Consider the following 25,959-nt stretch of genomic DNA (forward strand, 5'->3'; position numbering starts at 1 on the left):
ATTAACATGACTTTACTATTATACTGTCTTCATCAAGAGTTTACTGTTCCAGGAGTCTCTTGCTCAGAATGATGAAAGCTGCAAAATAATTTTATTGTTCACTCCAGGAACTTCCTGAAAGACCCATCAACTCTTCAACAGAAAGTATCACAAGATGGATTACACGCCAAAGCTCTGAACTCTTTACCTCCAAATTTCCTGCTTACCAATCCTAAATTATTATATCATGATCCTTATCTGATCATCCTAAACAAGCTTCCTCCAATTGAAAGGCCCATCTTAAAAAAACAGATTTTAAATCTCAATAAACATCTCAACTTTTTCCTTCCCCATCTGACAGGCTACTAAGGCTCTGCTGAGGTAGTGATCTACTTTACAAAGTAAGCTTAAACAAAGATAAAGTTTTTTTAACAAGTTTTCTTGGTGATATTTTAGGAGTCAGCATTTGACATTATTTAATTTACTAGTCTTTCTTTTCTTTCCTTTTTTCTTCTGGTTCTTTCTCTACTGGGTAAATAGTGTTTTCTTCTGAAAGTTTATAGCTATACAACTGTAATAGAAAAAAATTTTTAGTAAATTAATTAAAGTACATCTGAAAATCTCAACACAAAAAAAAAGTGACAGGCTTGTGTTTGAAAAAAATTAATGCTTTGATCTAGTAAAAAAAAAAAAACACTATACAAATTCGTTCTTATAATGGTTGTCCTTCTCTACACCACATTTTCTTATTCATATGCTCCTAATACTTTCTTCAACTTATCAAGTATCCTATATAATAAAAGGCTAATATGCAAATCGACCGAATGGCGGAACCACCCGTCTATGATGTGCACTGACTACCAGAGGGCAGACGCTCAATGCAGGAGCTGCCCCCTGGTGGTCAGTGAGCTCCCACAGGGGGAGCGCTGCTCAGCCAGAAGCTGGACTTCATGGGAGCAATAAGGATGTCCAACGGACAGCTTAGGACCACTCCCCACGGGCTCCCGGACTGCGAGAGGGCTCCCAGACTGTGAGAGTGCGCAGGCCGGGCTGAGGGACCCCCCGACTCCCGAGTGCACAAATTTCGTGCACTGGTCCTCTAGTATCTTGATAACAAAACAAGTACTCCACCACACTCTGGTAAATTCTTTAGTCTTCTCCCAACTCCATGTTGATATTAATTAGAATGTTCTGGGTTATTACAGACATACTGTCATTTTACTTTTCTTGTTCCTCAGCTTTTATTAAGATAACAAAACCTTTATTAAGCAATTTAATCACCCATATATTCCTATCTCTTCCATAATCACTTAAATATTTATCTCTTTAGTATTTTGTCCAAAATATCTATCATGCTTATTTTAAATCCTTAGGAGTACCAGTTTTTGTTCTTATTTCAAAGTTTATAGGTAGTTTTAGGTTTGTGCCATTGGCTAAAAGCCCCAAGGCACAGACAGGCAAAATTATTAAAAGATATACGCAGCTAATTTTGACTACTGAAACTTCTGCAGATTGCATTTTCAACTTTGTCTACCATTTCACTATCATTTTCTTCTCACACTCGATTTTTCCTGTGTGTCGATACTACCTTTTTCTATCTTGAAGGATTCCTGAAGCAGTGTAGAATAGTGGTTATAAGCATGGATCTTAGCACTAGAATGTTTGGATTCAAATCCTGGCCCCATTATTTCCTAATTGTGTGACCTAAAAAAAGTTAGTTGAACCTAAATGTGCTTTGGCTTTCTCATCTGTGAAATGGGAACAATAACAACAGTCCCTGTCTCATACGGTTGCTGTTAGTATTAAATAAGTCAAGTTCACATAAATCTCTGAAATAAGTCTGTGGCATATAGTATGTTTATGAGACTGCTCATGCTGCCGTAATATCATAGATTAGGAGGCTTATGTAACGGAAATTTATTTTCTCACAGCTCTGGAGACTAGAAATCTAAGATCAAGGCTTCAGGTTTTGGTGAAGGCTTCCTTCTTGGCTTATAGATGTCTACCTTCTCCCCATGTCCTCACATGGTTTTTCCCTGGTGCATGTACATGGGGAGAGAGCGTTCTGGTGTTTCTCTTCTTTTAAGAGGCCCCACAATTATGTAATTTAACCTTATTGAGATTAGGGTCCCACACTTGCCACCTCATTTAACCTTAATTAGGCTTAACTCCCAATTAGGCTCTATCTCCAAATATTTATTGGGTGTTAGAGCTTCAACATGTAAATTTGTGAGAGACACAATTCAGCCTACAGCAGAATAAACTATATAAATACTATAGATGTTTTACTATTAATCCGTATATGACTATTGCTCTAAAGGAAAACAGAGCCTTATTCAACAAACCAAATTACAGAATCTAAAGCACATTACTGACCTCATGTCAGATTGGTAAAAGAAGGTAAAACATTTTATGGGAATGTATACTTAATTACTATTCACTGAAAGAATAATCCCTCTGAAATGGAGGACCACTGGGGAAATCCTGCTTCTATACCCAGTTAACCCAGAATGAAAGGGCTTCTTTTGTAAAACCTCCCTTTCCAACACTGTAACTTCCTTTAACTTTTGCGACCTCACAAATAACTCTCAGCATGCCCAGTAAACCAATTTAAGTGCTCCTAATGGCCAGCTAGCAAGAACTCTCCTGACAATAATCTGAACCTGCCAGGCCCCATCATCACTTACCAACCTAACCAAACAGTGATCTACAAGTTTACATTTGAAGAGGTCTGACAAAATTACCAAAAATTAAAACTGCCTTTCATTTTTTTAAGATTCTATTATTTTTTTAAAAAAACATTAAGTCAAAACTTCTCCATTAGGATTTAACAAAATTACATTCAGTTAAGAAACATCCCTTTTGCTCACTTAAAAGATTTGTATTGACTTCTAAGGAATGAAATTTTTAAAGGTACATGAAAGCTCATTCATCTTCTGAATTTAAATTCAGTAATCTTTCCTTACATAGTTATTGCAATGGTTATATGAAATAATGTGTGATTTACCTACTACCTTGCCTAGAACCAGTGTCTAGTTGATAAATGTTAATACATTGAATATTCTGAGAAAGAAGGTTAAAAAAAACAAGCAGAGACCCTGGTGTAGTAGCTCAATTGGTTAGAGCATTGTCCTGATACATCAAGGTTTCTAGTCTGATTTCAGTCAAGACACATACAAGAATCAGTCAATGAATGCATAAATAAATGGAACAACGAATCGATGTTTCTCCTTCTCTCTCCCTTCCTCTCTAAAATTTTAATTTAGAAAATTAATATCCAACTCTTGTTTTCAGTACACTTTTATACTCCAACCCTTTAAAAGGGCTCACCCTTTACCACTGAGTTAAATTTAACAGGGTATTTACTTGAAGAGAGGATATTTATTTATTTATTTATTTATTTCAACAAGGGTGGTCTTTATTAGGAGGCTGCTGAGGGGCAGGGGGCTGAGGGACAGGATGGGGTGGCCAGGCCCAGGCCCAGTTGCAGGCTTCAGCGACCTCTTAGAGCTGGGAACAAGGTCCACCAGGCCCAGGCGACTCTGCCCTGGTCAGAGTGTGCAGCAACTCAGACCTGGTCAGGCCACTGGGAAGTAATGGGGGAGCCGCTGCAGGTAGATGTTTTCGTCCTTCTCCAGAAACACACAGATGATCAGCCGGTCCACCTTATCCTTGTGCTGCTCCAGCCACTCGCGCAGCGTGACCAGCACTACCTCTGCCGCTGCCTCGTTGGGGTAGCCAAACACTCCGGTGGAGATGCAGGGGAATGCGGCGGAGCGGAGCTGGTGCTCCAGCAGCAAGGCGAGGCTGCTCAGGTAGCAGCTGCGGAGGCTGGCAGCCTGGCTGGCGCTGGGCGCTCCGCGGACTATGGGCCCCACCGTGTGGACGACATACTTAGCGGGCAGCCGATAGCCACCAGTGATCTTGGCCTTCCCAGTCTCGCAGTGCTGCAGGGTCCGGCACTCCGCGGTGAGGAGGGGCCCGGCGGCCCGGTGAATGCAGCCGTCCACACCGCCTCCTCCGAGCAGGGAGTTGTTGGCGGCGTTGACGATGGCGTCCACCTCCAGCTTGGTGATATCACCTCGGAACAGGGAGATCTTCTCGTTGAGATGCTTGTCCTTTTTGTACTTGGGCTCCTCCACCTTCGGGGTCAACCCTTTCGCCGTCTCCTTCCAGGTCGGGATCTTCTTCAGCCTGATGAAGTCCAGGCAGAAGTAATGTTCCTCCCGCTGCTTGTCACTCAGGCCCTTCAGAAAGGATTTGGCCTCCTTCCAGTTGGTGCAGGTGTTCGGGTCCACCTTCGCCGCCAAGGCCAGGGGGGCCCAGGTGCACACCCCAGCGCTCCGCCCCACCGCCAGCGCCTCCCAAGCCCCAACTCCCGCTGGGGTCCGCGTGCGGGGCCCGTTGGCGTCTGCGGACGCCGGAGGACCGCACGCACTGTGGCGGGTCCGCTTGGCACAGGCTGTGGTGCCTGGCCAGGGGCGTGGGGCACCAAGCAGCTGTGCCGCCAAACACAGCTGTGCCAGGGGGCCAGGGACTCGGCTCTGCAGAGACATGAGCGGTCGGCCACGAGTGGCTCCCGCCCACTTAAGAGTTCCGGTACCAGGTGGCGCATGCCAGCCCGCAGCGACACGCTCCTAGAAGATCTAATTTTAATTAACCATTTAATATAATGGATTTTACTGCACTAATGTCTCACATTGTGGCATCTACAAAGCAATGGGAACTTTTCCATCTGTAACCTCTGCTGAGGAAATATACTTATTTCATTAAGTGATCTCTGCTAAATTAAATGTCATATAATGAGATCTCTGACATCTCATTATACTTTTAAATTTTAAATAATAAATATTTTTTAAAATTTTTTCCATTATTCTTCCATCCCAACATCTTTCAAACCCAGGAAAAATTAACTTTCCAGTCATTTTCTTTTTTACAGAAAGCATCCAAGCAAAAAAAAATTGTAAGAGAATTATAGCATTAGAAAAATTCTTCCATAGTTTTACAAAGAAATATGCTGCTATTTGAAGTACTGTAGTGATGTGTTACAACTAGTAGAGACAACTACATTGTATATGACTAGTTCATGTGCCTTGTAACCTTACCTCATTAGTATTTTCACCTATTTTTATTTAAAAGACTAGAGGCCTGGTGCATGAAATTCGTGCATGGGTAGGGTCCCTAGGCCTGGCCGGCGACAGGGACGATCTGTGGGGCAACCGGCAGGGCGATCGGGGCCCCTGCTGGCACCCACCTTGGCTAGCCTGGGGTCTGCAGGCTGGGGGCAGCTCCTGCATTGAGCGTTCTGCCCCCTGGTGGTCAGTGCACATCACAGTGACCGGTCGTTCCACTGGTTGTTCCACCATTCAGTCAATTTGCATATTAGGCTTTTATTATATAGGATATCCCTTACAACAAGATTTAAAATAGTGGGAAGAAGTGAGAGTCTAAAAATAATTTTTATAATTCTCAAACTTATCATTGGACTAAGTAAAAGATGTTAATTAAGTTAGTTAAGTAAGTTAACTTTGAACTGAGAAGTTTAACAAGTGAACTGAACTCAAGAGAGGCAGAACGTTAGAGAGAACTCATGTCGAACACAGCTCTTCCCCAGACTTCCACCCACATTCACATTGTTCATTTTTCCTTTGTAGCTGTGAATGTATAACATAACCCACGCAATTTACCAGGTAGATCACCTTGGGCATGTTAGTTTTTTTATGTGTAGGCATCCCTCATTTTATTGAGCTTTGTATTACTGTGCTTCACAGATACTGTGTGTGTTTTTTACAAATTGAAGGTTTGTGGCAACCCTCTGCCGAGCAAGTCTATCAGCCCCAATTTTCCAACAGCATTTGCTCGCTTCACATTTTTATTATTCTCACAATATTTCAAACTTTTTCATTATTGTGATGATCAGTGGTTTTTAATGTTACTCTTGTAATTATTTTGTGGTGCCCATACAAGATGAAAAAGTTAATAAATGCTGTGTATGTTCTGACTGTTCCACCAACCAGCTGTCCCCTGTCTCTCTCCTTCTCCTCAGGCCTCCCTATTCCCTGAGACACAACAATTTAAAATTATACTAATAACCCTACAATGGCCTCTAACTATTCAAATAAAAGGAAGAGTCGCATGTCTCAATCTAAATTAAAAGCTAGAAATGATAAAGCTTACAGAGGAAGGCATGTTGAAAGCCAAGGTAGGCTGAAAGCTAGACCTTTTGCACCTGTCAGCCAAGCTGTGAATGAAAAGAAAAAGTTCTTGAACGAGATAAAAAGTACTACACTCCAGTGAACACACAAATATTAAGAAAGGAAAACAGCCTTATTGCTGATATAAAGATTTAGTGGTCGACAGATCAAACTACATATCTGTGTATTTCAAGGCAACCATAACCAATCTTGACTGAAACTTGAGAAAAAAATACATGTTGCTTCAAATTATAATTCCATTCCATAGAAATACTCAGGGTTTAGAAAGTATTTAAAAAGTTAAGTCTTGTTTTAAAAATGGACACCAGAAAATGGAAATAGTCATCAGAAAAAGTAAACTTACCAAATATATTAGTAGAGTGTCCTTTCTTTGCAATAGGTCTGAGTTCATTATGTCCCCATCCATATATCCTATAATTATCCCAGGCATGTTTCATCATCTGAAAAAAGAAAAATTATAAACCATCAATTTACATTATTCACACTGTTATCTTTGTATTTTATGTAATTTAAGGATTCCATTCCTATATCCTCACATATTCTCCTATATCTCCTACATTAATCAGCCTTACTCAGAATATGTTATTCTATTAACATTTGTATCAGTGTGAAGAACACATGATAATGTTTAATCTCAGGGTCTATGCAACACAAGGAAAAATTGAGTGTAACAGATAGGTCCTTTTATATTTAGAAGGAAGGTGTCTGTTTCGCATCCTTTGCTTTTAGGAACTGCCAATCCTTTGGGGAACTGCTCTCTTCCCTCACTGTGATTATGATAGAGCTGTCAATCAAGAGGCTCTGATTCCACAACCAGTTAACACAGCCTGACTAGAGAACCCCTTACCTTTAGACCAAAGATCAGCAAACTCTTTCTTTAAAGTAAGCATTTTAGGCTTTGCAGTCCATACAGTTTCTATAGCAACTACTTAATTTTGCTGTTGTAGCACAAAAGCAGCCCTTGAAAATACATAAACAATGAGCATGCCTGTTCCAATTAAACTTTACTTTTAAAAAATAAAGGCAGAATTTGGCCCGCAGGTTGTGGTTTACCTACTCCTGACCCAGACAAAGTGATTGTATACATGTGATTCAAGTAGGGATATTCAAGTCCTGTTATACATATTATTATAGATGATAGGAGACAGAAGGCCTCTCTCATTTTGCAATCTCAAACTCTAAGGAATACATAATCCTGGAGCTGATGGAGGCTAACTCTCTCCCAAAATGGAGAAACTAAATAATGAGAGAAAGAGACAGATACATATTACTGACAGTAACATCTACAGACTTGGATTCAGCAAAGCTTGAAGCTCTCAGAGCCATTAAGCTAATAAATATTTTTATATCAATAAGGTTGAACTGAGTTTCTTACAACTCAGAAGTCTAAGCAACACAATAACAAAGTATTTATTTATATAACGATTGAATTTTTAATAGTAGACTGTAGTATACCAAAAATCTATTCATTTAACAATACACTATTCATGAAAACATTTTTTAACTTGCTTTTTGCAGCCAGCCTTATTCTTCACCAAAAGTAGACAAGGACATTACAAGGGAACTAAAAACAATATAAAACACAAATGTAAAACTACTGAACTAAAAATTAGCAATATATGAGGATATAATGACCAAATGCAATTTAACCCAAAAATATAAGACTAATTTAACATTCAAAAATCAATCAATATAATTCACTATGTTAACAGAATAAAAAGAAAACCATCCTCCAATAATCTTTATAGGTGTAGACAAAGCATCTGACATAATTAAACACCCACTCATGGTAAAGACTGTCAATGAACTATAGCTACAAGGAAACATCCTCAATGTAATGAAGGGCATTGTCAAAAAAAACTACTTCTAACAACATATTCAATGCTAAAAGACTAAATGCTTAACCCCTAAAATTGAGAAAAAAATTAAGTATGTCCACTCTCACTACTTCTTTTCAAAAATGTACTAGCAGTCCTAGAGAGTGCAGTAAGGAGAAGAAAAAGAATTAAAGACATAAAAAGGAAAAAGATAAAAGTTTCTCTAGTCACAAAGGACATGACTCTGTACAAGGAAAATTCTAAGCAATCTTTTAAAAAGCCACTAGAACTAGTAAATGACTTCAGGAAAATAACAGGATAAAAGTTTAGCAAACTAAACTAAAATATATTCCTATGTAATGAACAACAGAAATAGAAATTTTAAAACAACTCCATTTTATAATAGCATCAAAACACATGACATACTTGGGAATAAATATAACAGAATATGTGCAATAACTATATACTGAGAATTACAAAATACTGCTGAGAAAAATTAAAGAAAACCTAAAAAAGTGGAAAGATATGGAAGACTATTGTTAAGATGACAATTTTTCCAAATTCATTTACAGATCAATAAAATCCCAATCAAAATCTAGCAACCTTTTACTTTCACAGAAAAGTTAATTATAGAAAGGCAAAGGACCTAGAATGGCCAAAAAAATTTATATAAAGAATAAAACTGGAGGATTTATCTGATTTATAAACCTATATAAATCAATCAATACAGTGTCATATTGGCATTAAGGATAAATAGATTAATGGAATAGATATGAGTCCAGAAAGAGACTCAACACCTACTGATTTTGTCAACTGATTTTGAACAAAAGCATCAAGATAATTCAATCAGAAAAGAACAATCCTTCCAACAACTGGAACAACTAGAAAGCCCTAAGTGAAAAAAATAATGCAAGACCTTTACTTCTCATAATAAAAAAAATTAACTCACAGTATAACACAGACTGAAATGTGAAAATTAAAATTAAAACATGTGCCCACACAAGACTTGCACACAAATGTTCATAGCAACTTTATTCATAACAGCCAAAAACTGAAACAAATGTTGAGCAAATGTTCAACAGGTGAATGAATATAACCATGGTATATCCATAAAAAGAAATACCACTAAGAAAAAATTACCTTTAGTGCATCTGCACAGATAAATCTCAAAAACATTATGCTGAGCAAAAGTCCAGCAACAAAATATCACAGACTTTATTATTACATTTGACTGAAACTCTAGAAAAGGCAAATCTAATCCATAATTACTAAAAGCAGATCAGTGGTTGCCTGGGACAAAGGAATCAGGTGGACTGACCTGAGAGGACAAAAGAAAACAGTTTTGAGATTACGGAGTTTATGTTAACAATGTGATTTATGGTAGGGGCCTTGGACCACGTGGTATTAGCCTGACCTCTGGAGGAGTTGGAGAACTAAGCTCAGCCAAGCCTACATAACAAACCTCCAATAAAAGCCCTGGACACCAAGGCTCGGGTGAACTTCCCTGGTTGGCAACACTTCATGCACACTGCCCCACATCATTGCTGGGAACCAAGCACTGTCTCTATCACTCCAGTGGGAGAGGACAACTAGAAGCTTGCACCTGGTCTCTCCTGGACTCTGTCCTATGTGCCTTTTCTATTACTAACTTTAGTTTTTTTGTTTTGTTTTGTTTTGTTTTTTAAATATATTTTATTGATTTTCTTTACAGAGAGGAAGGGAGAGAGAAAGAGAGTTAGAAACATCGATGAGAGAGAAACATCGATCAGCTGCCTCCTGCACACCTCCCACCGGGGATGTGCCCGCAACCAAGGTACATGCCCTTGACCGGAATCGAACCCGGGACCCTTTAGTCCGCAGGCTGACGCTCTATCCACTGAGCCAAACCGGTCAGGGCCTAACTTTAGTTTTATTGTAATAAACTGAAACAACAAATACAACAGCTTTGCTGAGTCCTGTGCGTACTTCTAGCAAATCAATGAACCTTTGAGTGGTCTTAACATACAGCTATCTATCTGAATTATGTACATGAGAAAGTATTTCAATAAAATCTAATGACATCTAAAAAAACCAGGTCACCCATCTTATAAAATCAACAACTACCTATCAATGTCTCCCGAACACTGTCCAAAGAAAGTGCCTTAACAGTCTGGGCATAAAACAAAACATCAAAGGTGAGGTAAAATCAGAGTCAAGTTCTATTTTGATTCCATCAAGGTCATCTTATAATAACTCATAAGGTCAAGCTTAAAGTACCTGCTAAATCATTCATATTTATTACTAAAATATATCCATATAGATATTTGAGTATTTTAACTAAATTTATCTTATTTTATGATAAACAGTATCTTTGGAATATTGTTGATGCGATTATACCCAGACAAAATCTACATAGGCAGTACAACTGCAAACTCCACCCGAAATTAGCCAGAGTTTTAATTTACCAAGTTCAACTGAAATATTCACTAAATTACACCCTCCCACACTATGGTATTCTCTTTATCTCCAAGTCATTCCTAAAATAACAAACTGAAAGACTTCTGTGACTAAGTAAGTATAAAGAATTCTGAGATCAATCCCTCCCCATTCTTCAGTCCATTGAGACTCTTTGGAAGGAATGTGTTCTTAATCTGTTGTATAGTTATGGGGTTTCATGGCACGTTCCCTAAAAGATGACAGATATGCCCAGTGGGCATGGCTCAGTGGCTGAGTGTCAACCTGAACCAGGAGGTCACCGCTCAGTTCTGGTCGGGGCCCATGCTTGGGTTGCCAGCTCAATCCCTGGTGTGGGGTATGCAGGAAGCAGCTGATCAATGGTTCTCTCTCATCACTGATGTTTCTATCTCTTTCTCCCTCTCCCTTCCTCTCTGAAATCAATAAAAATATAATTTTAAAAAAGATGACAGTTATAAAGCTAACTCTTCAGAAGCATACTTATGAAGAGATATGCACAGTATACAGCAGAGTCCCTTATAACTTAACACTAAAGAGATTTCTTATTCAATAACTTATTTATAAATCTATTCTACATTATTTATAAAACGCTGACTATCAAAAGATCTCTGAACACAGGGAGAATGATGTAACCATCCAAACAACATTATAGCAAAATTTTAAGTGACCAATACTTACATTATAACACATATTAAAAGGGAGTTCTAGCCCTTACTGTCAACTTGGAAAATGAACTACAACTATGACCCAAAAACAAACAAGACCAAAGTAAAATAGCATAAATGGTATGCATATATGTGTGTGTGTGTGTGTGTGTGTGTCTCCAGTCAAATATATATCTATAACCACTTCATATCATAAATCTCAGCTTATTATTACCTCTTTAATTTTTTCCCTTTTCGTTCTTATGTCATTATCTTTTGGATCTCCACCATTTATTCCTGAAAGGTTTGGTATAGGGACTGGTGGTAGTGGCTTTTTCTCTTTCATCTTCATTTCTTGGACTACCTTATTTTTCTCTGTCTGAATTTCTGCTCGTATTTCCTCTCTCGACTTCTTTAATTTTTCTTTTGCTTCTTCCAGGGCCTTCTCATGATCAGCTCGAATTTTATTCCTCAAACGTTCCTCTTCTTCCCTGTAAGAAGAGAAAAAAAGACTGCTTAGAATGACCCTTAAAACCTCCAAGCTTTAAACATGAAACTTAAAGTTTCCTCCACCAAACCCAGACAGTTGGTTCCTATTCCTACCATTGAAAGACAGCAACGGTCTGTGAGAGACTCATATTTATCTGCCCAAAGAACAGGATAAATATAACTTGGTATGAGCTCTGGATGCCAAAGAGCTAACACTTTACACAATGGAGGAAGAGGGAACCTAGAAAGAAAGTTACAATTTCAGGGCCAATGAAAACAGAGGAAACAGTAATCAGTAACTTATAAGTAGACACATTAAAAAAAAAAAAAAAAAAAAAAAAAAAGGAGGGAGGGGAAGAGGGAGAAAGAGAGACATACCAGTGAAAAACTAGCAGAGAGAGAGAAAATTAAAAATAGAATTAAGAACTCAGTATCAAAATGGACAAAAATATAAACAGGGTCAAGGAAAGAGATAAGCAGAAAAATAAGAGGACGGACATTTTTCATTTTGTTATATAGTACATCATACTCTTCTACAACTTTTGCATTTTGGAAATAACATGGAGCTTACAGCACAACAGTTCCCAACTGATGTGGGCATTACTACTTAAAAGTCTTTGAGCCCTCGTTAAAAATACAGATTCCAATTCAGTAGGTCTGTGTGACACCCGTGAATTTATATTATTAAGGGGAGGGAGCCATACTGGCCCATCTTAAACCACTGCACAGAAAGTGCTAAAATGGACAGTCTAAGAAGACTGTATCTACATTTCTAAATAGCACAGCACAAGTCAGAACTTCATCACTGTAATACAACTTAGGGTTCTTTGCAGTTTACTTTACATTTCTTAAGATGTTAATATGTAATCTCCTATCTAAATTCAGAAATTCACCAGTATATTAGTAGTAGAATCCCTTCTCTTCCTATAGAAGTCAAATGGTTCTGGTTACTTTATCTTTCTATTGTCTAACAGCAAGGCAAGGACAGCCCTGTGATCTACACCTAGGAAATCAGACGCTCTGGCTGAAACTACAGATCTGGAGTAAGTGGCATAAAGGAACAATATTAGAACTCAATTTTAGAAGTCACTCAGAAAGCAGAGGGATCTAGTGACCAGAGGCAGAGAAGCCATAACCAGCACTCAATGAAAATGAACTACAACTATGACCCAAAAACAAACAAGACCAAAGTAAAACAGCATAAATGGTGTGCATATATGTGTGTGCACTGACAATGGTACAGTAACTGTTCCTTAACCTTCACTATGGTAACCTTCATACCTGCCTTCCTTTAATGCCTGGATATCATCTAAACCTAGTTCTCCAGATCTTATGTCAATTCTGAAAGCCAACCAATATCCTTCCAATAAATACCTATTTTACATGCATTACAGCTGGTTTCTACTATATGTATCCAAGATTCCTCTCCTTCAAGTCAATGCGCTAAAAACAAGACAGCCACCCAGCACCAGTGAGTAAACCAAAATCCTCAACTCTAATTCCGCTCTTCCATACTCTACTTTATGATGCCGGGGCTTAGACTCAGCAAAGTACCTCTGTCTCTTTTTTTGTCAGCTGGTTTCCTATTAGTTCAACCCATGAACCTATGAAAAAATGTTATACAGCGGAAATGGCATTACAAATCTATGGGAAAGGACACACTCTTCAATAAGGAGCACAGGAACAAGTGGACACCAGTAGAGAAAAATATAAATTCAATCCTAACCTCATCATACACAAAAATCAAAACCAAGCTGTGAAAAACAAAACTTTAAAACTACCAAAATTGAAAATAAGGAGACTATAACTTCAGGGTAGAAAAGCATTCCCTAAGCAAAATCCAAAAAGCAATCCTATATAATAAAAAAGATAATATGCAAATTGACCCTCACACCCTCACACAAGATGGCTGCCCCCATGTGGTCAAAGATGGCCACTACAAGATGGCCAGCAGGGGTGGGTAGTTGTGAGTGATCAGGCCAGCAGGGGAGGGCAGTTGGGGGCAACCAGGCCAGCAGGGGAGGGCAGTTGGGGGCAACCAGGCCAGCAGGGGAGGGCAGTTGGGGGCGACCAGGCTAGCAGGGGAAGGCAGTTGGGGGAGACCAGACCTGCAAGGAAGGGCAGTTGGGGGTGACCAGGCTGGCAGGGGAGGGCAGTTAGGGGTGACCAGGCCAGCAGGGGAGAGCAGTTAGGGGCAACCGGGCTGGCTGCAGAGGGCAGTTGGGGGTGACAGGGCTGGCAGGGGAAGGCAATTGGGGGGGACCAGGCCTGCAGAGGAAGGCAGTTGGGGGAGACCAGGCCGGCAGGGGAGGGCAGTTGGGAGCAATCGGGCCGGCAGGGGAGCAGTAAGGCATCGATCAGGCTAGCAGGGGAATGGTTAGGGGGTGATCAGGCTGGCAGGCAGGCAAGCGGTTGGGAGCCAGCAGTCCCGGATTGTGAGAGGGATGTCCGACTGCCGATTTAGGCCCAATCCCACTGGGCCTAAACCGGCAGTCGGACATCCCCCGAGGGGTCCCAGATTGGAGAGGGTGCAGGCTGGGCTGAGGGACCTCCCACCCCACCCCCCTCCAGTGCACGAATTTCATGCACTGGGCCTCTAGTAATACCATAAAGGAAAATATTGACACTTTCAATTTTATTAAAATGTGACACTTCTGTAAAACTAAAGATACCATAAACAAAGTATAAAAATAAGACACCCATTGCAAGAAGATACATGTAATGCATCTACCTAAGAATTCATCAGGATGTATAAATAATTACTACAAATGAATTTTAAAAAGGAGACTAAGCCGTAAGAAAAAACAGGCAAAAAAAAAAAAAAAAATGTGAGTGAACAAAGGCTAGGAAACCCAAATAACTAATAAGTATGTTTTAAAAAATATTCCAGCCCTGACCGGTTTGGCTCAGTGGATAGACTGAAGGGTCCCAGGTTCGATTCCAGTCAAGGGCATGTACCTTGGTTGCGGGCACATCCCCAGTAGGGGGTGTGCAAGAGGCAGCTGATCGATGTTTCTCTCTCATCGATGTTTCTAGCTCTCTATCCCTCTCCCTTCCTCTCTGTAAAAAATCAATAAAAAAAAAATATATATATATATAAAAAAATTCCACCTCAGTAATGAGAGTAATAAAAACTAAAATTGGCATCAGATTGCTAAAGATTTTTTAAATACACAATACCTTAGTTTGCAAAGATGCAGGTGTACAAACTGGTACAACTACTGTACAGACAAATTGAGCAACAAAATTTAGAGTCAATAATGCACATACTTTACAACTTAATAGTTTTATTACTAAGCTTTTACCCTGGAGGAAAAACTCGGGGGGGGGGGGGGAGCGCACAAGAATACATGTACAAGAATGTTTTTGTAGCAAAACTATGGACTTAACATAAATATTAAAAGAGGAATGTAGAAATAATTTGAAGTTTAAGCATGTATACCTAAAGTACAAATTGAACCACAGCCCAATATATTTACATAAATCCTTAAAAAAAAAGTTGAGCAAAAAGAAAAAAACTTGCAGAATTATATATGTTTAAGAACATACAAAACAATATATATATATAATTTATATCAATATATATGCTATAGAAACATAAAACCATGTAATGTCAAACTCTGAGGTTTACCTCAAGAAAGGTAATCTTCAGCTGAAATTTTCAGATTTGAAGTAGTTAATATGACATTAATATTATCTGTTAAGACTTTTATGTATGCTTATAACTTTTTAAAAAAACAAGAATGGTATAGAAAATATATACTAGATACCAGAACATATTATTATATAATTATGAAATTAAAATAGCATGGTGCTTTTAGGAATAGCCAGAAAAATCCAACGGGGGGGGGGTGTTAAAAAAGAAAAGAACTCTGCACATATAGTGATATATTATCATTTAGTTAACTAATCCCCTGTTGACAGACATTTGGATCATTTACAATATGTCATGTTTTGGCTTCAGGGAACATTCTTGTACATTACTTTGTGCACTGATGTGAAGATTTACCAAGAATAAGTTCTTTTAAGAACTGCTGGATCAAAGAATATGTACTTTAAATAAGCTAATATTACTAAATTGTTCTTCACAAGAATTCTATTAATTTAGACTTACACCAACAGTCTAAGCACAGGATGAACCAGCTGTTCACTGCTCACCACACCCTAGGTATTACCAATCTTTCTAAGTACAGAGAAAAAAATCTAGGTCATGAAAAAGAAAATGTTTTATAATGGCATCACAAATTAACGGAAAAATAATTCGCATTTACTATAATATACATAACAAATATACACCAAACAGATACAAACTTCATATCAGATACCACCTTACTGCCAAGTATTATTGAAGGGGTAATGTATGCACATATTACTTTATAAACTTAACAAACATAACCATATAGCTACACAGAAATAGTTTTAGATACATAAATACATAGAATTGTGCCCGATCTCAATTTAGCACAATGATTAGCACATTTTTTTCAGATGCCAGGGTCTAGTTCCTCATGGAAAAAAATAAAAAGCTGCAGGAGCATTGCACCTTATATCCAGATAGCCTAGTCCACATGCCAGAAATGTGTAAGTTAATGGCATAAATGCTTATTAGGGGGGAAAAAAAAAGGAGGAAAGATAAAACAGTAAGTTATCTGAACTCTTGAAAAATGCCATGACCTGAATGCAGGCACCAGAGCCTCACCTAGGTGAGAAGAACCCCTAGAATCTGACTCCACAGATGATAATACATGCTTTAAGAATGATATTGAGATTTGAATCTAAGATTTAAATGTTTCAGTCGTGTCTGAGTCAAAATTAATCATCTACATTATTCTCCAATAATCCCCAATATTTCGTATAATGCTTAGCACATAATAACTACTCAAAACATTTGCTGAATAAATATGACCAATATTCTTTAAATGATAACAGCAATATCACTAAGGAGACATCAAGAAATCTGCATAAGTAACAGAGGTTGATTTTATAGACAGGTAAATGTCAAAAATATAAAAAGAAAACACACATATTCTTTGTGGTCTCCAGAATACTTCATATCCTCTTTTTAAAAAACGATATAACTTGTCTCTGAAGTTATGGTTAAGATATGAAGAACAAAAGAGAACACCGTCGAAGATATCTCTCAACGTCAACGTTAGGAAACTACAGTCTTAAATCAAAGAAAAATGTCACAAGGTCTGAGGCCTGAATTACCAAAGGACTCCTGTTTTTCACAAAATCTACTATCCTATAGTCTTAGATAAATTAAGAGATGTAATTGTTAACCAGGCTCAAAAGTGACACCTGGAAATACTTCTGTAAATATACCTATTGCCTTCAGGCTAATATATAAAATGTTCCATGAAGTTTACTTTTAAACTTATGAAAAACAAGAATGTATATAACATTTCATTCATTTACTTTTTAAATTGGTACAGATTTCATTATATAAATAATCATATGCAGTAGTCTCCCCTTATCCGCTGGAGATACATTCCAAGACCCCCAGAGGGTGCCTAAAACCATGAATAGTGCCAAATCCTATACACATTGTTTTTCTCTATACACACATACTTTTTCACTTAAAGAAGGCATGTTATGGCTTTTCTTTGGCATATCCGAATTGTCAGTATCACTACTCTTTTGCTTTGGAGCTACTATTATGTAAAACAAGAGTGACTTGAACACAAACATTGCAATACCAGGACAGTGGATCTGATAACTGAGAGGGCTACTAAGTGACTCAGGTAGTGTATACAGTGTGGACTCACTGCACAAAGGGATGATTCACTTTCCAGGAGCAGGATGGAATGGGATTTCATCATGCTACTCAGAAGACACACAATTTAAAACTTATGAATTGTTTATTTCTGAAATTTCCCATTTAATATTTTCTGACCATGGGTGACTTCAGGTAACTGAAACCACAAAAAGCAGAACCATGGAAAAAGCGGGGGGGGGGGGGGGGGGGGGGGGCCTTGGTGGAGTCTACTGTAATAAATAAATTCTAGCCATTTATAAAATGATTTTTTAAATCTTAATTTTTTTTCAAATTCACATGGAGCAAAGGCAAAATAAGAGAAATAAATACAAAAGAGTACAGAAGTTAAAAATGATGGTAAAAGTTCCAAATTAATTTAATTACAAAATAATGGCATGAAACAATTTTAGAAGTAACTACCCCATAAGGTTCAGCCAAAAGTCAAAGATCCAGCAAGCAAATAATAAATTAACAAGATTGAGAAAAGGAAAAACCAGCTCTCATTACAACAGTGCATTTTCCCAAGTATTTAACTCAGGCTCACATCTGAACCTACGCTTTCTCAAAAACGTTATGCTTGATAAAAAGTTAAAATAACGTCAGCCGAAAACAACTCAAGCATATGATTCTTATCACACACTGAAAAACTATTGTAAGAAAAGAAGGGAAAGATTTAGCAAGCTAAAAAAAAAAAAAAATGTAGGTTTGAGAAAAGTAAATACTTTCTCAAACTCTTCTTTTGATACAAATTACATAAATGATTTAAAGAGATTGTAACTGAAGCTCCCGTTTTACCCCAATTTGGCCAAACTCTCCCAAGAGGTAACTTCAGATTTGGTTATTTGAAAGAACGTGAACCCTTTAATCGATCACCTTCTAATAGTTACTTGACACATTCCACCTCTCAACTAAATATATATCAGGGTAAAATTAAATGTTAAAACACAGCCAGATCTTGTCTACATGACTCTCAAAGTGAAACGACAAGATTCAATGGCATCTTTAACTTAACTGATTTCACATAGAGTACCCAAAGACATCCCCTGAAAATAACAACGTTCAGGATATTTTTGCATGTTAAGAAATGATGCCAGGCCAACGTGGCCCAGTAGTTGAGTGTCGACCTATGAACCAGGAGGTCACAGATCTCCCCTGAGGGCAATGCTGGGGTTGCGTGCTGGAACCTCAGCAGGAGGCAACCTCTGATCAATGATTCTCTTTCATCATGGTTGTTTCTCTCTCCCTTCTTTCAAATCAATATATACATACATACATATATATACATATATATGTATACCTATACATACATATATATATGAAATAACAGGTATATTCTGCTCATCTTTGTCTTCCTGAAAAGCTAAGATTTACTACCAAGTTTTAATTACAAAGTCAGAGAACGAGAGCCCTTTAGGAGAGGACAAACCCACAGAAGCTGTCAGGATTCGATATATCTATTTCCCCCGGTGGCACAATGACTGAATGCAACACATTCTGAATAAATGAAGACACAACATATGTCACCATTTCTTTAGTTATCTCTGGACACAGATGTTTCTCCTGTAGAAAACGAAGGAGCTGGACTTTAAATCGGGCTCTAGGAGCCCTTTCAGTCTGTGGTCCTACTAAACCAGTTTTGAAATAACAAGTCTCACAACTCAAGGAAAATGACATTTTACTGAAAAAAGGGGGGGAGAAACACACACGACAGATCTGATGCAATAAATCGTATCTTGCACTGCCCAATGTTAATACCACAACTTCTGAAATCAACAAACCTGTGTCTATGTTCATCGGGTCCATGAATCAGGAAGACTCCAGGGTTTTTAGCCCCTTTGTTGGCATCTACATGAGGAATGAGCACATCTTCCAAACCCAGATCAAAGCGTTTGTGTTTTGAAGAGTCTGGAAGGAAGAAGAATGCCCCAAAACACAGGGTGATGAAGGCACTTAGAATGAGGAGGAGGATAAACTTCTCGGAAAGTCTCAAGGTAGCTCTGTGATGTGGAAAGGAAGGCGGCCCCAGGTTCAGAGGCGGTATCCTTCGTCCAGACAGGGGCAGCAGGGCTGGGGCAGTCATCGTTCACGCTCTCGGACAAAATATTTATAAAGTTCTCATCTTATATCGAATACACAATACATAGAACCACCTTCAAAATCTTGGCAAAAACGGGGAAAATTCAGATTTTTCTCCTCGTAAAGGATCGCTGTGCTTTCTTAACAGGGCACCTCTTCACGCTTGCCCAAAGACATCCAGAAACGTGTGTGGCCCCCAAACGATCACCAGTTCACGTCCTGTGACAGCTCCTCGGCCATGGGTGTTCAGGACCTCGTCGGGGTTCTCACCAGCGTCCTCCTCATGCCTAAGGGTGGATCAGGCAAGCAGCACCGCAGAGAGGATGCAAGGTGGGTTCTTCCATTCCGGCGCCCAGTGATGCTCCAGTGGGGTCTCCCGCCCCCAAAGGCAGCCAGACCAGATCCGAGGAGTTAGAAAAGGGCTCCCTTCACCTCCTCGGATGCTTGGATCCCAGAATCTCTCACCCTCAGTGGTGGAAAAATCAGGGTCTCCTCGGAAGTCGGCCAACAGGGAGGGCGGTCTCCCACCTCGCCGGGAAGCCGAAGCCGCGGCGCTGGGCAGAGAGGCAGCAGGTCTCGGACGCCCGCGCTTCCCGACACGGCCCCAGCTCCGGGGAGAGCTCGACACTGCCCACCGGACGGCTGGCGCGAAGGGCATCCGCGTCCCGAGCCCCAGCGCCCTCCCGGCCGCCGCCGCGTAGCCGCTGTCGCTACCGCGCGGCTCTGTCAGGAGCGGAACTTCCTCCTCGGGCGGCCACTGAGGAGCCCGGGCGTGTGCGCGGGGAGGGAGCGCGGGCCGCCCCGCCGGCTCCTCCTCCTCCTCCTCCCGGCGGCCGGTGGAGTTAACCCGGGCGCCTGCCCCCCGAGCGAGGCCGCCGCTGCCCCCGCCGCGCCCGGACGCGCAGACCGAGCCCCCGCGGCTCCGCGGCGGGAGGAGAAGCCGAGCCGCGGCCCCTCGCTCCGAGAGCGCGGGGCCGGCGCCTGCTCATTCCTCGCTCGGCTCCAAGGAGGCGGCGACCCCGAGCGCGCGGGAGCAGCGGCGCCTCGGGCGGGGGAGGTCGGCCCGGCTGCCGTGAGGGCCTCCTCCGTGCCGCCTCCGGTCCTCGCAGCGGCTCGCTCTCCGGCGGCTGCGGGAGGGGCGGTGCGTCCACGCGGTGCGGGGCTGCGAGCGGCCCTGGTCCCCGCCGCCTCGGGCCGGAGAGCGCCGCACAGCCGGGGCCCACACCCGTTGGACACACGCGGGAGAGGGGCCGGGCGGGGGGCGACGAGCACGCACTGGCCTCACTGCCCCGACTCGCGAGTGGGCGTCCCCGGGCGGCGAGTGCGAGGTGCGCGCGCACGCTCCCGGCCCGCCCCGCCCGCCGGCCGCGCTCCGGCCTCGCGCCGCTGCGGCGCCCGCGCCCGCGCCCCCGGAAGCTCCCTGCCGCCGCCGTGTGGATCCGCGAGGGAAGCCGGCCGTCCACCGGCGCTTCTCCGGTAACTTCGCCGGGGCCGAGCGCGCTGCCATCGGGTTGGGGAATGGCCCCGGCGCTTGGGCGAGTGAGAGGAGGCTGGGTCGCGGGGGGTTCGCTGCAGTTGAGTGTCACTGGCATTAAGGGTTCTGGTCTCCCTTTTACTAGTACTCTTGCCCTGGTTATCGACCAGGGGTTCCTAGGGCCCAACGAGAAGGTCTCAAACTTCCTCCACGCGGCCCGTGTGCACGTAGCTGGGCACCCGAGGCCTCAGTATTGAGCACCAGCCCTTGTGCCAGGCTGTGTGTTAACAATAAAATGGCCACCTTGCCCTTTCCATTAGGCTTCCTTTCCGAGGAATCTAGGACAGCAGCCTTCTCCTGGTCCAGTGTCTGGTCATCTTCACAGCCCTCACCACCGCCCCTCCCATGGAAGAAATACTCAGTGTTAATGGGGAGGTGCCAAAGCCCCAAAGACAACAGTGCTGTTTAAAATCAGGCTGCAAAGCTGTCTGAGTGGATTCTGCTATCCATAGTATTGAGTAAAAATATACTGTATGTATATGTATATGTATATGTATATGTATATGTATATATGTATATATACTTGCTTCCAGATGGTGTTTTATTCTGATATTAAATTGTCATCCTCTCTACACACTCTTACTGATGACTGGGAATTAGAGAGGAGGCCCTTAAATGGCAGCAAGGGGAAAAGTCAACCGTAGGTTGAAAAACAAGCAAAATACCCTCGTGTTCATTGGCACAGTTCGAAGTACATTCCAGGCTGCACCATTTCCAGAAGCTCAGCATATCTACCTACCTACCATATGACAAAAGAAGTCATTGTCATGGGCCCGGCTTCACCAAATCAAAGACATGCCCGTGTTAAGAGCCAGCGCTGATGCTCACCCAGTCAGGCTGGCAGTCAAGAGCGCCCAGCCCTATGTGAGATTTCTGCTGGCACTTGGGAAGCGACTGTAAGAAACTTCTGCCTTCCCAGTGTGCCTTTCTAAAACGGGTCAATTTTATGAGTAGGCTTCTAATGCCGAGCCTCTCTGAAAACACTTTGGTTTCCTACCTTCGAGGTCATTATTTTCCACAAAAAGAATAGGGAAAATAAATATTGACCTCTGGACAAAATAGCAAGTTATGTGAGTCTTGAAAAGTAAATACTATCTAGGTCGACCAAATCATTAACCAGGGAGATAGCTGAAACCTGCCATCACCTAGCTGACAACTGTGACTTAAGCAGGTTCAACCTATTGGCCAGAGAAGAAGGCTTATTTGTACCCCTTCCATTTTCTCGCCCTTGCCTGTTTTGCCAAATTCATTTTTCCTTCAGGAGAGTAAAAACATCCTTGTTTAAGTTGGGGGTTACTGCAAGAAGTCCAAATGCAGTCTGCAATTCTAAAGCCATTGATGATGGTATCAATTACTTTATTATAATCCTACACCAGCATCATATCAAAGGGTATGGTGTGTGCGTGTGTATATATTCTAGAGACTAAGTCTGTCTGAAATGGGTTTTAAAATAATCAGTACTGTTTTGTGTGTTTTTTTAAAGAAGTTGCTAATATGGTTTATGAGCATATAAAAATATGCATATAAAAAAACAAAAGGGAATACTTGAAAAATACTATAGCTGTTATGTTAAGATGTTGGTATTACCTATGATTCTTCCACCACCACCCCCGGGTGCTGTTTGTGTTACTTTTATAATTAAATAAATAAATGATTTTAATGAAACTGGTACTTGAGGAAGTTAAGATCAGATTTCAAATAGGTGGACTCAGTTTTATCAAGGTGAACGCATGAATGGGTCCATCTGAGGGTAACCAACAGAAAGCAGAGAGTACATGAAATAAATCAATAAGTATATATGCAACAGGGAGAGATCTCATTCTAGAGGGTCTAAAGACAATTTGTCATCTTCCGAGAGTGGTTATGCTTTGATCAAAGACATGGACAACATTCCAAAGTGGCCACAAAGCGGTGATTTCCCTTTTACAAATCTATACAAATTAAATAGCATTTTAGGAAAGTAAAAGTATTAAATTCCTAACCAAGCAACATTTACCCCCTACACATTTCAGTTTTATAGGACCATTCCTGAGATTCACTTATGTATTACAATATAAAAATTACTTGTATTTGTTCAATCATATGTTTACTTTTCCATTGTTGAAACAATTTTAACACCCAGTACACACACACACATTTCTTCTACCTCTGTGTTAATGAAACTAGATTCATGGGCTAGAGGGGAAAAGATACAGTTGAAAAAAGAGTCTTTTGATTTACTTATATAACCTGTTCCTTCTTACTATCAACTAGTTCCCAGTATATCCAAGGAAGATGTTAGAGAAGAAATTACCAGACATGACTATGTGTAGAGAAATGTAGAAAATGTAAAAAATATATAGGGAAGAAAGTGACCAGACTAGCCTTGCTCTTTCTGTATTCTTCCATGCAGCGATTTTCAACCTGTGTGCTGCAAGAATTTTTAAAACAAGCGATGTTCAGCTATTTAGTCAGGGGCACCGACCTCTTTTCCCTTAGATTTTCAAATACAGAAATGACAACAGCCCTGGCCAGTGGACTGGGCGTGGTCCCATGCACAGAGGGGTTGCAGGCTCAATCCCCTGTAGAGAGAGCAATCGACTTCTTGGGCAGCCGGGGGAGATCTAAAATTGAAAGGACTGGACAGAGGTGACAGCAGAGATATGTCAAACCTTGCAGCCCCTACACATATCTTCAAAATCGGATGCTCATGTTACCTTTATAGAGAGCAATCTGATGCCAAAGGAGGTGAAGCATTCTTTATAAATCCTCATGTTATAAGTTGTTTTTACTCCACTCAAGGCAGTTAGCCTGAGAATGTTTCACTGATTTACATATTCATCCATTAAATGTTATTGAGCATGTCCAAAGATGCATAAAATATGGGAAGCAGCTGGATATAATGAAAAGAATATAAGCTCTGAAACTAGAGAACCCCGGATCTAATCCTACCTCCACCATTTACCTATGTGATCTTGAAAACCTTCCCTATGCTTAATTTCTTTGCCCCTAAAAGTAAAATAAAATTCTATACCTTATAGCGTTGTTATGAGGATTAAATGAGGTAATGTATGTGATAGTGCTTCCCCGTAGCTGGGATTCAATAAATAGTAACTACTATTTTTATTCTAGGCATCAGGATGAGTAATGAGTTGGCAGAGAAAGAGGTGGGGAGAACCTGTGAAAAGACTTGGATGAAGGAGAAAGAGCATGGCATGTGTTAGGGGGACCTCCTTTCCTCTGGCCCCATTTTCCACAGGGGCAGAGGAAGGTGTTGGGAGATTATTCATAACTTTTGGCTCCTACACCACTAACCTTCACATTCAGAAGTGAGTTACTTGACTGATGAGTACTGTACATTCATTGGCTGATAGTTTTTGACTGGATGGAGTTAATCTATTAAAAAGACCCCCAGTTACTGAGGATTCTTTCTCTTGTGCCCCAGAAGATAAATGTGTCTGCCCTGTAAACCCAACCTTCCCCTTTGTTGGGCTGTTCTCAGGCTAAAATCTGTGATGGTTGAGAGTTGCAAAACGTTAGCAAGCTCTTTTGGGTTACAGATCTAGAACTTTGTTCTTTATTAACTTATCTGCAATAAAGCTGACATTTAAAAAAATCTCCACTTGCCTATCCTCTTTGTCTTATTTCATCCAAACTTTATGCAGAGTGATGGGAGCAGGGCATTCAATTAATTGATCCTCTAAAGAAATTAACTATGGCTAGAACATAGATTGTAGAGGAAGGGATGGTGAGAGAGAAAGCTGAAGAGGAAAATACAGAAAGATTTCTGCTCACGTTGGTACAGCAAGATTATGTTTTGATCCACTCCCTTTCCTGCACACAAATAACAATGATAGCTAAAATATACAAAGAGAAAACCAAAAACACATAACCAGGCTCAAAAACAAACCTTTTCATAGATCAGAAATAGAACTGAAACAGCAAGTCTGAAGCCACAGGACCCCAGGGGCCTATTCCAAAAGCCAAGATTTTCGTCTCCTGCAGGGGATAGGAACCAAAGATGCCCCCAACAAGGTGGAGGGTAGGCGCCACGCTTAGTTCTGGACGTGGTGCTGGTGAAAGGAGGCTGGAAACAGACAGCAGCCAACCCACTGGCTGGGGAAGCAGAGGACAACGACGTGGCCTTGGAGTCAGGAACCAAGCCAAGCAACTGGCCATGTGATTAGTTCTGCAAAATCCCCAGCATCGCTGTGGGGTAGGAGCATCAAAATGCCAACGTTCGACCCGATTCTAGGATGGAGGTCCAAGGGGTCAGGTGGGAGCAAAAGTCACGGAACATGGAGGGGCAAGCATAGAAGCAATGAGAGGAAAACAGATAAAAGCATATAAAAACTTCCCATTCAGCATGAGTATAACCACCAAGTTCCAAACACATACAACTATCTAATACTAAGAAAGCCCAACAGAATGAACAATCAAAACATTAATTTACTACTAGGAAATGAAATAAACTATGGAACTGCCTGACAACGACTTTCTTAATATTTCTGCATTCTCAAAGCGCCAAATGAAAGTAGGGATCAGATGCAAGCCGACTTGAGAACAGAAATATGAAAAATAACGAATAGAAATCTTGAAAATAAAAAAATGATCACTGAAATAAAAAAAAAGTCAACAGATGGAGTTAACTGGGGAACTTGTCAAAGTTTAAGAGAAAAAGTAATGAATTAAAGGGATGCTCTGAAGAATTCACCCAGAACACAGTAGAGAATAATAAAGAGATTTTTAAAATATGAAAGTTAAGATTCATGGGGATTCTGTTGAGTGGTGCCAACATATGTCTCACAGGAGTTCCAGAAGGAAAAACTGAAAACGGAAAGAAAGAGGAGAGAAGCTATACTTTTTTTTAAAAAAAAAAAAAAGGAAAAAATGATTTGATTAGAAGGTTTTCTAATCAAAACATCAGAACACATGTGTAATGAGCAAGATAAATAAAAGTGAAATAACACTTTTATCACATAGAGAAACCACAGAGCAATATGGAAAAAAGATA

General features: G+C 40.7%; 2 protein-coding genes across 3 annotated transcripts in view; both read right to left on the reverse strand.

The window, feature by feature from the left end:
• Positions 1-20,723, reverse strand: part of MAN1A2 (mannosidase alpha class 1A member 2) — a 61,478-nt gene extending 40,755 nt beyond the window's left edge. The window contains exons 1-3 of one of the 2 annotated variants that reach the window (XM_080649148.1): positions 19,135-20,723; positions 11,345-11,600; positions 6,538-6,634 (exon numbers count right to left, since the gene is read on the reverse strand). In XM_080649148.1, the coding sequence (XP_080505274.1) occupies positions 6,538-6,634; positions 11,345-11,600; positions 19,135-19,436 (655 nt within the window). In that variant the 5' untranslated portion in view covers positions 19,437-20,723. The remainder of the gene's footprint in view (positions 1-6,537; positions 6,635-11,344; positions 11,601-19,134) is intronic. The other variant, XM_080649149.1, reaches the window with a different exon arrangement.
• On the reverse strand, positions 3,558-4,535 carry LOC308237872 (ADP-ribose glycohydrolase MACROD1-like; the record flags this gene model as incomplete). The annotated part of the gene is made up of 1 exon (XM_080649150.1): positions 3,558-4,535. The coding sequence occupies one exon, from the start codon at positions 4,533-4,535 to the stop codon at positions 3,558-3,560; it is 978 nt and encodes a 325-aa protein (XP_080505276.1).
• Positions 20,724-25,959: the final 5,236 nt, after the last annotated feature.

Source organism: Plecotus auritus (assembly GCF_963455305.1).
Source record: "Plecotus auritus genome assembly, chromosome: 12".
NCBI lineage: Eukaryota > Metazoa > Chordata > Mammalia > Chiroptera > Vespertilionidae > Plecotus > Plecotus auritus.